General features: G+C 40.5%; 1 protein-coding gene across 1 annotated transcript in view; it reads right to left on the bottom strand.

Annotated features, from left to right (window-relative positions):
* PIWIL4 (piwi like RNA-mediated gene silencing 4) overlaps window positions 1–7,007 on the bottom strand; it is a 42,766-nt gene extending 35,759 nt beyond the window's left edge. Inside the window, exons 1-4 of the mRNA XM_037029773.1 lie at window positions 6,870–7,007; window positions 5,436–5,514; window positions 2,855–2,986; window positions 547–761 (exon numbers count right to left, since the gene is read on the bottom strand). Coding sequence (XP_036885668.1) covers window positions 547–761; window positions 2,855–2,986; window positions 5,436–5,514; window positions 6,870–6,956 — 513 coding nt within the window. The 5' untranslated portion in view covers window positions 6,957–7,007. The remainder of the gene's footprint in view (window positions 1–546; window positions 762–2,854; window positions 2,987–5,435; window positions 5,515–6,869) is intronic.
* Window positions 7,008–14,493: the final 7,486 nt, after the last annotated feature.

The raw sequence follows: 14,493 nt of genomic DNA, 5'->3' as shown, positions 1-14,493 counted from the left end.
CACTGTGCAGGAGCAAAAAAAAAGTAAATTTAAGGGCCTGAAGCCATATGCCAAATGGTGTTTCAGTCTTGCCTATATTGGGAAAAGTTTAAAAAGAATGCCTATTTCAAGGACACTTAACAAAAAAAAAGAAGTTGAAAAGCAGTGTTTGTATTACAGCTCTTATTTTTAAAAAGCCAGACCATCAGCTTCCTAATTAAGAAATCAATGATGGGTGAGGCTTTAATTAGGAAGCTGTTTTACTCTCAAACATGGGAACAGGAAAGAGGAAAGGAGTGAGTGAAACACTCATTTCAATGCATGAAAATCATCAGGAACTATTATAAAGGACACATGGACAAGACCAAGGGGGAGGGTGGAAGCAAGGGAGGGAGGTGGGCTTGGCTGGGGTGGGTGGGGAGGGGTGGGGAGAAAATGCAGACAACTGTAATTGAACAACGATAATTAAAAAGAAAAGAAAATCTGCTAACCTCCTAAATATATCCAGATGAGCATAAACATACGCACATGTGTGTATGTGGGTATTAAAAAGTAACTATACTGTACCTTTTCTTCTAGCTTTTGAGAGAGAAAAAGGATGGTCCCATCAAATGCTTTTGCTCTGTTGGAAAGTTCCCTGTGACTGTAAAGCAAAGCAATTCTCACGTTTCTAGATTCCAAATCTGGCATATATGTCACGTGATACTGGTACAGCTGCCAGTCCTGTGGCAGACCTAAACTAAAGAGATTTGTGACCAGCTTCACAGGTATTCCACTGGAACCTGGGGGGGGGGGGACAAATAAAAAACACTTCTTAACAACAAAAACAATAACAACAAGTTACACCCTGTTAGTATTAACCACATCATTTAAAAATGTATTTGCACGTGCATAGTTGTTGCTGTAAAGCCAGCATTTGCATTCAGTGACACAGAGAAGCACTAATAACCTGTAGCCTGAGAACCTCATGGAGTCCCATAAACACAGGTTTGGGAATTAAAAAGGGCTTATGTGTAAAGCATGCCAATGAGAACATAAGAGAAGACACTGACACTCTTGTCCCTAGGAGACAGGGAGCATCTGTATTCAGCTACCTTAGAACTCCTTCCAAAGCTCAGATTCTCTGTGGGATTCACATTACGTGGACTAACATTTTAGGATGATGCTCTCAGATTATACAGACACTGTCCTGTTCTCACCATAAATACAACCCAACCTCTCAGAAATCCAGATAATGATGTTAAGCATACTTCTGCAAATCCTGAAACAGTTTGATCTGTGGCTACACTGCTCTCCCAACCCCAGAGAAGGCCCTCAGAGACTGAGGGTAGGGTGGAGAAGAAAGGAAGACTGGACACATCTCTCCTATGTGAGCACGGGGCCTCTAGGCTTGTTTTCTATGGGCACGGGTAGGGGGGCCCACGTGTGCTCCCAGGAATTCCATCCATTACAAAACATTTCATTCACCTCTTCAAAGTCTACAGGCAAATTCAGAGACGGCCATGATACAGCTGGTCAGCACTCACGGTGGCTTAAGTTCTCACCAAGACAGAATTCAGAAGGGCACTAATGAGGGACTTCGCCTCTCCTCAAAGGGGATCATCTGATGTTTTCTTATAGAAAAGAATTGTATCAAACAGGCATTATTTTGTTTTTCTCATGGAGGGAGTGGAAACATGAGCCCCCAAGGTGGTAAGAAAGAAAAAGTGCAATATCATGTGTGCCCCGGTATTCCCACAGCTTCCACCAGTGATATAAATCTGTTAGGAGCATGAAATTATTGTGCTATTTTAATTTTTAAAAAGTTTCTTTTGTTCTAGATCCTGAGGCAATGACAACATATTTTAGCTGCTCCTATTAATGGACAAAGAGAAGTCACCTAGAATGTCAGAGCTGGCAGGATCCTTTGAGATCATCTACACCACTAATCCTGACCCATTAATGCTTCAGTTATGTGAGTACATGGGGCAAACCACTACATCTCATGAGAGGACTAGACCACAACAAAAGTGGATCAGAGCCCCTTGCACGTAGTTAGGACAAGCACTCTTACATGAAAACTTGTTTCAATTGTGTGTGTGCACTGCTAGATAATACTCATGCAGCTATTTCTTATTTTGCTTCATGGTTTTAAGAGCTTAAAAAGACTGCTCTGCATTAGGGAGTCTTAACTTCCGGGAGGGAATCACAAAGCCTTTGGAGAGTCCAGTGAAAACAAGAGACCTCCTTCCCTGAAAATGCATATGCCCACAGTTCTGGGTGTAATTTCAGGGCTGAGCCTGGAATTTGGGTTAAGAATTCCAAAACAGGCAACATCTTTCTTTCTCAGCTGAAGTAAAGAAACACTATTATTCCCTTATGGGAAAAGGGTTGGGAAAGACTCAAAACATCTTTTTTAAGTCCCATTCCAAAGGTAAAAAGAAAATCTTTACAAGTTAGCTGTTGTTTTGGAGAAAATACTACTATTCCTATTAATAAAAGGGAGTGGAGTTGAAAACAGCTAGTATCTAGATCATGCCTTGAATAGAGCAGATGGTCAATAAATATCTTTTTGTTAAAAGTATTTTATTTTTTAAAAGATTTTACTTATTTATTTTTAGAGGAGAAAGGAAGGAGAGATAGAGAGAAATATCAATGTGTGGTTGTCTCTCATGAGTCCTCTGCTAGGAACAGGCCTGCAGCCCAGGCATGTGCCCTGACTGGGAATCGAACCACGGTTGTTTGGTTCGCAGGCCCACACTCAATCCACTGAGCTATACCAGCCAGGGCCAGTAAATATCTTTTAAGTGAACTCATTTATTTTATATCTAGAAATTAAAATTTCTTAGGCACAATTTGGTGACATTAAAAAAGAAGTAATACAAAGACTAGTTACCTGTTTTGCAATCTCTCACATGGGCCAACTTCTCTCTGGTATGGGTGTTCAAATCCACTAAATCCTGTCTGATTTTCCCACTTTTTTCCATGAGCATACTCTCAGCATGACCAGAATAAATGCCATTTTTATCTAAAATATTAAAAGAATACCATAATAGCTCACATCTTATTCTGGTGATATTATTTACAACTACTATATCTAAAATGCAACTACAACCAAAACTCAGATTTTTGTGGTGTTAACAAAACCGGCCCACATTGCCAAAAACAACCATGACCATACAAAAGTTTTCAGAGTAAAAATTAAAAATTGTGAATACATGGCATGTTTTGTTAGAAATAACGGACCCTGAGTAAGCCCTCCCTCATGATATTTTGATCTGGTCTGATTCTCCTCTTGGCTCAGGGGAAGCTCTGTCTCCGTATGTCCCACTCTGCAGCCACTCAGGGAGAGTAGCTCTCCCCGCTCCAGCTTCTGTGCAACACCCAGAAGACCGAGAGTGCCCACACCAATCACAAGCAGGGAAACGCCCAGAACACTGCCATTGGTTTTTACACTAGATCATTCCTTTGAGAATGAAAGTCGACAGTTCACCTTGGGGCATGTCTCTCACAGATGGGTTCTAGAAAATATGAAATTACACTATAATGACTATTTGCTGTTAAAATGAGTACAAAGAGATGCTGATTTTTTATTTTTTATTGTATTTTTCCCATTATCACCACACTATTGTCTGTATCATAAGTCCTTTTTCCTTATTGCTCAATCTCTCGACCTGCTACCCTCCTCCCACCTTAGCTGTCAGCCTGCTCTCTACCTATGAGTCTCAGAGACATTGACTTTTAGATATAACTTTGGCTCTCTGAAGACATGAAAATATAAAATACAGAATATTATGACAGTGATATGACTCATAGTATGAGGAATTGCTAGAACTCTGACTTGACCCTCCCCCCCTTTGACAGAGTTGCTGAATGCAACTACCTCAAATGGCACCATTGCTTTTGCTCAAAATTGCTGTCCATGCCCTTCTCAGTGAAGTCTGCATTTCCCAGAAACCACAAAATTTACTTGATTTTTAAAAAGTTATCCTCACTAGATTATCCATATCATTCACTATTCATGGTTTCAAAAGATGTTGGATAGTTTCTAAAAATTCAATCTTCCATAAAATATTAGTTGCCAGAGAGATGGGAAGAGGTATGGGGAGTTACTGTTTAATGAGTACAGAGTTTCAGTTTCGAAAGATGAAAAAGTCCTAGAGATGGATAGTGGTGATGGTTGCCACTGGCCTGTATAACTAAAAATGGTTAAAATGGTAAATTCTGTGTTATACATATTTTACCACAATTTTAAAAAAATAAATAAAAATTCGATCTACCCTCAGTAGATGAAGGGTTTCTGTCACTTGCTAGTGACAAGAATGTGCAACAGACATGGAAATAAAACCCCAAGGAGAAGCTGGGATGAGGTCTGAGTGGTGACAGTGTGTTGTCAGCCAGATCTTCTGGGGGTTCAGATCACAGGGGTCCTGGGGCAGGGCTGGACAACCCTGCAGAGCAAAAGAGAACCAGGCACAGGATGGGTGGAAGGACTGGTGAGACTATGAGTCTAGAAGAACCTAAGTACTTAGAGTTCACATGGTTATTAACAATTAATCATTTAACTTCATGGTCAAAGCAAGGGAGATGGTTAATAGATTTCGGCAGTGGTTATGGACTGAACTGCCAATCCCCAAAATTCCTCTGTTAGAGTCCTAACCCCTAATATTTCAGATTGCAACTGTATTTGGAGACAGGGTCTTAAAGAGATAGATAAGTTAAAATGAGATCATTAGATGGGCCCTAATCCAGTATGACTGGTGTCCTTGTAAGAAAAGATTAGGGCACAGATGAGTACAGAGAGAAGATGATATGAAAACACAGGAAGAAGGCAGCTAGGACGGAAGACGCAGAAGAAATGAAACCTGCAGAAACAATGGTTTTGGACTTCTGGCCTCCAGAATCATGACACAGTATATTTCTATTGTTTCACCTATCCAGTTTGTGGTATTTTGTCATGGGAACTCTAGCAAACTAGTGCTTTGAGCATGCCAACTCACACAGCGTGATAGGGACAACTTGGAGCAGCATGTTGACAAGTATCCTGAGGGTAAATCTGGATTTACAGGGAACAGAGCTACCATGAAATGGTGACATCTACCATGGGTGGGGAAGGAAGAGGGGGCAGTGGCAGCCAGCACTCCAGATTTCTACTCTGCCTGCAAGCTGATGGCACGGACATTTACATGTCAGAGAATTTTTAAATATGTTTTCAAAATTATTCAGTGGACACAGAGAATCTGAAAACTAGCTTCCTAATATCTGTAGATTCCCAAATGCCAACCACTGTTGGCAAATTCAGCAGCAGATTCTGTTTGGGATTCCCAAAGAAACACAACAAACACAGGGGATCCTTCCAGAAAAAGGAAATGAAATGTGATGCTCAAGAAGGGACCTGGCTGTTGGAAGGCATAGTGGAGTCACTCCTGTTCCATTCTGAAGGAACAGAACTGAATGGAACAGACTACTGCACTCACCAGGCTGTGAAATCCGGCTTGTTCCCATGAAGCTATTGCTGGACGATGTTTCCTTGTCACTGAGATCAGTAGATATAGGCTAAAATAGGCACACAAAAAAAATATTGGTCTGATTTCAGATGTTAATACATAAATCAAAAGGTTACTACAAAATAAAAACCACATCATGTCCTAAGTCATTAGACTGCCATGAACTAACAATGTTAACAGGTGATGCTTGAGAGCTGATAAAAAACTGCCCATTCTAGAAAAAAGAATAAGGATGAGCTATAGTATTCCCCATTCATCAAACTTTAATTTTAGTGCCATAAACCAGATACAGCTGTTAGATCCTGGAGGTGTAAAGAGGCTGAGATGAGACTCTGAGTCACGGCGCTCATCACGGAGGGGGTTCAGATGGGCATGACCTCATGCTTCCATGGCTCATAGACACAGCCTCCAGTGTGCCCATGACTGTAGCAAGCAAATAAACTGAGCCCAGAGCATCTGGGTCACCAGTCACACAACAACTGTCCTGAATAAAGTTTTCCAAATTAGTTCATAGAATAGGTGAAAAGAACTGTTTCTATTCTTTTCTTATTTTTTAGTGAATTGATTGGGCTGCCATTGGTTAATATATGACATGGCTTTCAGGTGTACGACTCCATAATATGTCACTTGTACACGGCACCGTGGGCCTTCATCACCACCTATCCCCCTCCCACACAATTCCGCCTCCCCACCTCTGCTCCCAACTATGAAAATTTTCTATTTAAAAATATTTTCTTTTTTCATCATAACTACTCTCTTTGTTCAAGAAGAAGTGTATCTTGGCCTGCTAAAAATGTGTGAAGTGAAGAGAACACCTCTTCATGACAGTAAAAGCGTAATGACCAAATCACTCCCTTGAACACAATCTAGGAGATTGCTCCAAATTCTGAGTGTGTGGTAATATCACTCAACTGTCGCTGATCTGCTGATCAATGGGTTCCAGTTGCTTAAGCCTATCTAGCAAGGAGCGGTAGTCACAGCAGTTGATCAAGAAACACTGGTTGAATCAAAAGCACATCTGCATCTGAGATTACTTATTTTTATGTATGAATTAAACAGATGAATTATATTAGATTATACGTGATATAATGCTACTACTGAAGGCACAGCAATTTTTACCAAGATACTTAAACGCAAATCAAATAATTAAAATTCAGAAAGTAGAAAAGGACACCATATTTGCCTCTAATTTTAGTTCTCTTCACTGACCAAAATATCTACATTAATGCCTTACTCAGATAAAATCCCAAGGGAAAAAATACGAGAAGCCCTGGGAAGACTCGAAGTTGAGAGAGAAGATAACCCACTGCTTCCTAGGAGGAAAAGAGGGATACAGGGGAAGGCCGAGTCCATGAAGGAGACATACAAGAGAGCAAGACAGTGCCAGCTAAGCATTGTACGCACCGTGGGGTAGGCCTGGGAGCTTCCCACCTCCGTGGCCCTGGGGCTATGGTTGATGCCTCGAGCCCTAACGCGGGCGCGTCCACTCATGTTTCCGATGAGCCCAGAGCGACTCCTAACGCAGCAAAATCTCAATTAGGGTAGTTTCTCACTGGCATCCAAACGGCGCAGCAGCGACCACAAGTATCGGAGACGGTGTGTCTCTGGCTCCTGCGCTGGAGACGCCCCAAGTATGGTGCGTGGGTGGAGGGAGCAGCCCCAAGTATGGTGCGTGGGTGGAGGGAGCAGCCCCAAGTATGGTGCGTGGGTGGAGGGAGCAGCCCCAAGTATGGTGCGTGGGTGGAGGGAGCACGCACAGCCCTCGGGGGTTACAACGTGGAGGGTAGGGAGGAACGCACAGTGGGGTGGGGCGGGGCGGGGTATAGTGCAGGGAGAGGAGGGGGAGTGTAAGGGGGCGGTAGGGGCATCCCCCAGTTCCCTTCTCTTCCATCCCTTTTACCTTCTCTTCGTTCACCCCACCCCCCACCCCCATTCGGCATTATCCAAGTTGCTAGTCTTTGCCCTTCTTAGGTGTGTGGTTGCGTACACTGTTACCTTTTTCAGTTCGTATTTTCTGCTTGGTAGTACGGGTGAGCAACGTTTTTTCATCTGTGATAACTAGGAGTTTTCTATCCTGGAATTGTTTTACATACATTGGTGTTTTTAAAATTGGGCTTCTCGTGTATTCAATTTTGATTTGGAAAAAAATTTATCGTTTTTTTTAACATTGCGAATGGCTACTCCCAGTGTACCACTTGTTAATTTTGACTATGAAGTCCGTTATCTAACCAAAATCCTTAATTATGATATAGTCGAATATACTATATTCGACCAATTTTTAATTTTATGATTTGCACATTTTGGGTCTTTAGTGTAAGAAAATTTTTCCTGCCCTAAGTTTACAAGGATATATATGATATTAAATGTCTTGTATCCTTCAGGAATACACACACACACACACAACTGTACACGTATGATGTGAGGAGGAATCAAACTTTCAATATAGTGAGCCGTTTTCCCCTAACATCTTCAATTAAACAGTGTATGCTTTTTGTAATGGTTGGTGAACCTACCTCCAGCAAATGACAAACTCCCATGTCTGGTCTGTGCCTTCTATTTCTATTCTGCTTATATATAACTGCTCTGCGCCAGTGCTTTTATCACTTTTTATGATTATTTCTCTATAATATTCATAAAATCTGGTGGAGCAAGTCTTTACTCTTTGTTTTTTTTCAATTATTTATTCACAAAACATATTCTTCCATATTAATTTTAAAATAACTTTGTCAAACTTCTATAAAAATGCTGCTCAATTTTTCATTGGCTTTGTATAGAATATATAAATAAATTTGGAAAGAACTATCATCCTTATAATGCTAGATTTCTCCATTTATTCATGTTCTCTTTATGTCTTCCAATAGCATTTAAATTTTTCTTTTTATAAGACTTGTGTATTATTTAATTTCTGGAAATTGTATAGTTTTTGTTACTGTTGTGCACTGTACCTTGTTTTAATTATATTTTCTCATTGGATATTTGTATAGACACATTATATTAAGTTTTGAAAGTTGACATTGTTTTTCAGGTTTGCTGAACTCCTTAGTTCTTACAGTTTATCTTTTGACTTCATTGAGTTTGAATGTAGGTGATCAGATCATCTATAAATAATAATAATTTTATCTAATCCCTTCTTATTCTTTCTTTTTTTTTCATGTTGGCCGAATTTTCTTGTACAATGTTGAAAGTTACTGTGATAGATGGCATTCTTGTCTGATGGCATTCTTGTCTTGTTTCTGCTTTCAAGGGAACTATCTATGTTTTGTTTGATGTTTGCTATAAATATCTGGTGTATAGTGTTTATCATTTTAAGGAAGTGGAAGAAAAAGCAAACTACACTACAGTGTGGAACTTGCACAGACCCATGAGAATCCTGTACAATGAGCTGAACAATATGATTCATTCAACTTCCTGTATTTGGGCCCTAAAATTGAATACGTATAATAGCTAATGTTTGTTGAATACCTATAGTATGCTTGGCTCTAGGACATACATTCTTGTCCCCATTTTATAGATGAGGAAATAGAAGCTTAAGAAACGCAAGTGACTTACCTGAGGTGTTACTGCTTGTGTGGCAGAGCTGGGATCCCAACTCAGGTCTGTCCCCCCTGGAAAGCCCACACTACATTCACTCACCTCCCTCCAAGAAGGTGATCTACCTTCCTTTAGAGACTGCCCAAATCCTGTGTAGTGTGCCATGCTCTGCCTTCTGTTTATTCCCCATCAGAATATTCTCTCAGCCATAATAATGGGAAACCATTAACCATAACGGGAAACCATTAACCATAATAATGGCCTTGGGCAGAGATGGCCAGTCTCGGACTTGGCTGAATGAAGCTATGCAAATGAATAATACATTTTTTTAAATGAATGAATTGAAAAGTTGGGGTGATCATAAACTGCTATAATAAAAGAAGGGGGGATGAAAAACAGAATGTAGACAAGAAAGGTACTTTTGAAAATCTGTGCTTTGTTTCTGAGTAGGAGAATAGTCTTTGTCCCCGTGTTTCCCAAATTTACACCTCCTGGTAAATCTGACCTGCTTCGATGAGACAGCACTGCAGAGTGACAGAAAGGTTGAAAATGCATGTAAGTGACTTTAAACTATTAAAGCCTTTCAATTTTCCAAATACTGGCTTGTTATAAAATCAGAAGAATCAATTATTTTCAATTCTTACCTATTTGCACTTTAAATTTTCTATTATGATTACTATAATGACATACATATCAGTCACACTGTGTTTTCCGAATTTTTTTTTTTTTTTATCAATGTATGGTTGCCTTTCGTGCGTCCCCTGCTGGGAGTTGGCCTGCAGGGAACCAGCCTGCAACCCAGGCATGTGCCCTGACTGGGAATCGAACCGCGATCGTGTGGTTCCCAGGCCTTCCACATATTATTTTTAAAGGCTCTTATATATTCCCTGTATTAGGGAGGCAGCACAGAGTGGTTACAAGTATATGCGGGCTTTAGTCAGACTGGAGTGGACAACCCAACTCTATTGCCTACTAGCTTTCTGAAACAAGTAAATGTGCTTAATCTCCCTTGGCCTCAGTGTTTTCAACTATAATAAGATGAGGATAAGATACGCCAGGATTTCTCATCCATGGCACTACCCACATTTTGGGCTGGATAATTCTCAGTGTGAGGAGCTGTCCAGTGTGTTACTGTTCACGGGCACCCTGCCCTGAACACACTCCCTGCCAGCAGCACCTCCTTCAACTGTGAGAACCAAAAATGTCTCTGGACCCTGACGAATGCTTCCTGGAGGCAAATTGCCCCAGACTGAGAACCATTAAGATATGGTACCTCCCAAGGTTGTTGTGAGGAGTAAATGAAGTAACGATAATAATGTTTTGTACCGAGTTTGGCGTGTAATAAAAACTGGATGATTAATTATTATANTGATCGTGTGGTTCGCAGGCCTTCCACATATTATTTTTAAAGGCTCTTATATATTCCCTGTATTAAGGAGGCAGCACAGAGTGGTTACAAGTATATGCAGGCTTTAGTCAGGCTGGAGTGGACAACCCAACTCTATTGCTTACTAGCTTTCTGAACCAAGAAAATGTGCTTAATCTCCCTTGGCCTCAGTGTTTTCAACTATAAAATGAGGATAAGATACGCCAGGATTTCTCATCCATGGCACTACCCACATTTTGGGCTGGATAATTCGCAGTGTGAGGAGCTGTCCAGTGTGTTACTGTTCACCGGCACCCTGCCCTGAACACACTCCCTGCCAGCAGCACCTCCTTCAACTGTGAGAACCAAAAATGTCTCTGGACCCTGACGAATGCTTCCTGGAGGCAAATTGCCCCAGACTGAGAACCATTAAGATATGGTACCTCCCAAGGTTGTTGTGAGGAGTAAATGAAGTAACGATAATAATGTTTTGTACCGAGTTTGGCGTGTAATAAAAACTGGATGATTAATTATTATAAGAATGTATAATGGACAAATTTTACAAAAATAAATTTAATATAACTGTTGCCATATTTTATATTTTCAATCTTGTGTCAAATCACTTCATGTGCACATACAAGCTTGTGGTGTTGCTAATCCTAGATCACTCTTGTCTTGTGACACGTTTCACCTTTTCCTTTGCTCACATTTTATTTCCAGCCATTGCTGTGGCGATCAGCTGCACACGGTGTAACCAACCTCAGCTGTACGGTGCACCTCTGACTTCTGTCCTAGGGGTTCATTCACCTCATGGGGGCAACCCGTGGCCACCTCAGGGTAGGAAAGGCTGATAAACACTCCCTCTAACATTCATGCGGCAGACAATTTTGTGGTGCATTTTGTGGCTTCACAGAGGGTCCTTGTGTGACCAAGCATCAGATGCCCCAGTGGTGATCAAGTTAATAATGCATTGTTGGGTTGGCTTCATTCTTCCCTGTCACTGTCTTCCCAGTTCCTCTCTACTGTTCCTTGCAAACACTTCCCAAAATAATCTACTTGCATCCAAGCCCTGACCTCACGTTCTATTTTGGAGACAACCTAGGCTAGCATTGTTCAATAAGAATACAGTACTCACTCACTGAAAACATATTTCCTGTCCACTGTGGTCCCAAGCATTGGTATCTAAATTTTATCAATGAGGAAAAATACAATTAAAAATTAATCTCATTCTGCAAGTCAACTACAAAATCAGTTTTTTTGTTATTCAGTCCAGCAGCTGTAGCTCAAATGTTTTAATGATTTTATTAGGGAAACCCTACAAATAATGACAATCTACGATACAGACATGTTCAGATCAGCTAATTTGTTCAGTATCCATGGTTCCTACTTGAACATAATTAGTTCCCCAGGCACAGGTGTAGATGGTGGAACATCTGCGAAATGAGTGCATCAATGGTGTTGTCTTCTTTGGACCTTATTTCAACAGTACTTGCTGAATTAATTTTGAACAGTCTGACTTTTTAACTTTTTATTTTGAAATATATTACATTTACAGAAATTTGCAAGACTAGAGCAAAGAACCTTTCATCAAGATTCAGCAGTTATCATTTTGACATATTTGCTTCACTATTTTCTCTCTTTATATGTATATATTTTCCTAACCCAGTTACAAAGAAGTTGTAGACATCATGGCCTTTGACCCCCTAATACGTTAGTATGCATTTGTTAAGAACAAAAAGATCTTCCCATTCTCTTATAAAACCACAATACAATCACAAAACTTAATGTGGATTAAACACTATTATCTAATCTACATTTCACAGTTAAATTTTGACCGTTGTCCTCAAATGCCCCCTTAAACTAAATCTTTTTTGTTATCCAGAGTACAGCTAGGTCAGGATGATTCATTGCATTTGGTTGTCATGCCTCTTTACTCTTCTTTAATCTGTAGCATGAACAGTCTTGTTCTCCCATTTTTTTAAACAAAAAATGTGAGAAATACATTGTTAAAATACCTTCACTTAGCATAATACATTCTAGGTCCATCGATGTTGTCACAAAATGACAAGATTTCATTCTTTTTTATTGCTGCTAAATTCCATTGTATATCTATAGCACATGTTCTTTATCCATTCAAAGAAACAGAGACCAAAGGGGTGATTACCAGAGGGGAGGGTGCAGGGGATGGGTGAAAAAGATGAAGGGAAATACAGTCAGTAATATTGTGATAAGTCTGCACAGTGACAGATAATCACTAGAATTACTGGACTAATAAAATTGTAAGGCATAAGAATGTCCAATCACTATACTGTGCATCTAAAACTAATATCACTAATATAATATTGCATACCAATTATGCTTAAATGTAAAAAAGTTGATTCACTAGCCTCAAGAGAAATTTTAAATGAACATATTAATATTATGTAGTAGATTACTTTTATCTAAATTTTTTTATCTTCTGATTTTAAAAGAAATTAAAACATTTTCAAGCACCCCAAAAAGTAATGTGAGCCTTGGGCATTGTGCCTACTGGGCCTTGTGCACAAGGCAGTCCTGCTCGCACCCCATACGCATTTCCCAAATTGAGTGATGTGATATGGAAGCGTACCAGGGGCTGCAGCAGGAAGGTCAGGGATGGTCCTGGATTCCCAGGCCCCACGGAAGTGTGCAAAAGGTGTGTGAGGATGGACCCCAGGCCCAAGGTCAATAGCCAAGGGTACATGTGGGTCTCCAGGTCGGATTTCCTTTAAGGTACTTCCTTCTGTGTTAGTTACCAGTATGTCCACTTGTTTAATCACAGAACCTGTTAGAATGGTACATGCACCTTTCCTAGGGACAGGTACAATACAGGTGGAGGGCGGCACTGCCTAAACTCGTACTGGGAGAAGAAATATTTCCTTCATTGTCAAGGCTCCTCCTCCCTCCCTGCATGTTAGTATGTCTCCCATTACTGTGTGAAGTTGTCTTTGGATTCCAGCTCTGCCACGGAGCCTACCAGAATAACAAATGAAGTCTCGTTCTCTCAGCATTGTCTACTCACTTTGTTACTCCAAGGAAGGGCTCCAAGTTTATAACTTTAGTAAGTATTCAATTAAAGCTTTTAATTTTCTCTGGAGGTTGAGATGGAGGGATATGGTTCATTAGCAACTATAATGTAAAAGAGCATTACCAGGAGTCCTAAGATTTACGAACTTTAGACCCATTTACATAAATATGAGGAAGTGAAAGTGTAAGCCTCTAAGTGTCCCTTGGGCTCAGCTCCCACTAACACCCTTACTGAACTCATGCCTAAAATCGCTCTCCCCCAATATGCCCTATTGTCAGATTTGATAGTCAATCAGGTCTTCCCAAATAGAGTTACAGTAGCTGAGATTTTTTTACCATGATAAAATTCAAATATGATAAGATTCCAAGTAACCGAGCCTAATCTTATTTTAGCCTGACATTATGGTAATATTCACTGGACAAAGAGGAAGTCCGTAGGTCACAGTGGAGCTCAGTCACTGAGGGGGATTTCCTTGGGGGCGAGTGAGGGGAGCAGGGAGTGCGGTTCTGACAGTGCACCCCAGCTCCAGCAGGGCTGCTCTGCTCTCAGTGGTTTCTTATATTATGATTCTACATACACTTCTGTTTGAAAACTAGATTTTCCTCCTCAAAAAAGGTTTGAAAGCCACCATGTAGGTTTTCCTCTTACTTTAGGAAAAGAAACTACCTAAAAGTCCTATACAAAGATTGAAGATTTAGAAGGGCAGTATTCCATCCACCTGAACTCAGGTAGTGCACGATGAAGGCAATAACCTTGGACTCCAAGAGAATCAATGCTAGCTCTGCAGTGATGAGCTGTGTGAACCTTAGCAAGTAACACAGCCTCTTAGTTAGTCTATAAAATGCGGATCATAAAACTTAACGCACAAGGAGTGTTGTGATTGGGAAATGGCCAAGTAGCCTGTTCAGATAGCAGATCTGATGCAGTTGACAGTTTCTCTGCTCCCTACCCCACTGAGGGACACCTCCAGGCTCTCTCCCTGCTAAAGGAATTTTTTTCCTACCCTAGGGTTCAAAACCCATTTTCTCTTATTTGAGCTCCAGCAAAGATAAAAGCCAATGGATATCATTCTGGACAGTGAGTCC

This window comes from Sturnira hondurensis, unplaced genomic scaffold (assembly GCF_014824575.4).
Source record: "Sturnira hondurensis isolate 20B ecotype Veracruz unplaced genomic scaffold, ASM1482457v3 Scaffold0020489, whole genome shotgun sequence".
NCBI lineage: Eukaryota > Metazoa > Chordata > Mammalia > Chiroptera > Phyllostomidae > Sturnira > Sturnira hondurensis.
Note: the sequence above shows the minus strand (reverse complement) of the source record. Positions and strands in the feature narration are given on the sequence as shown.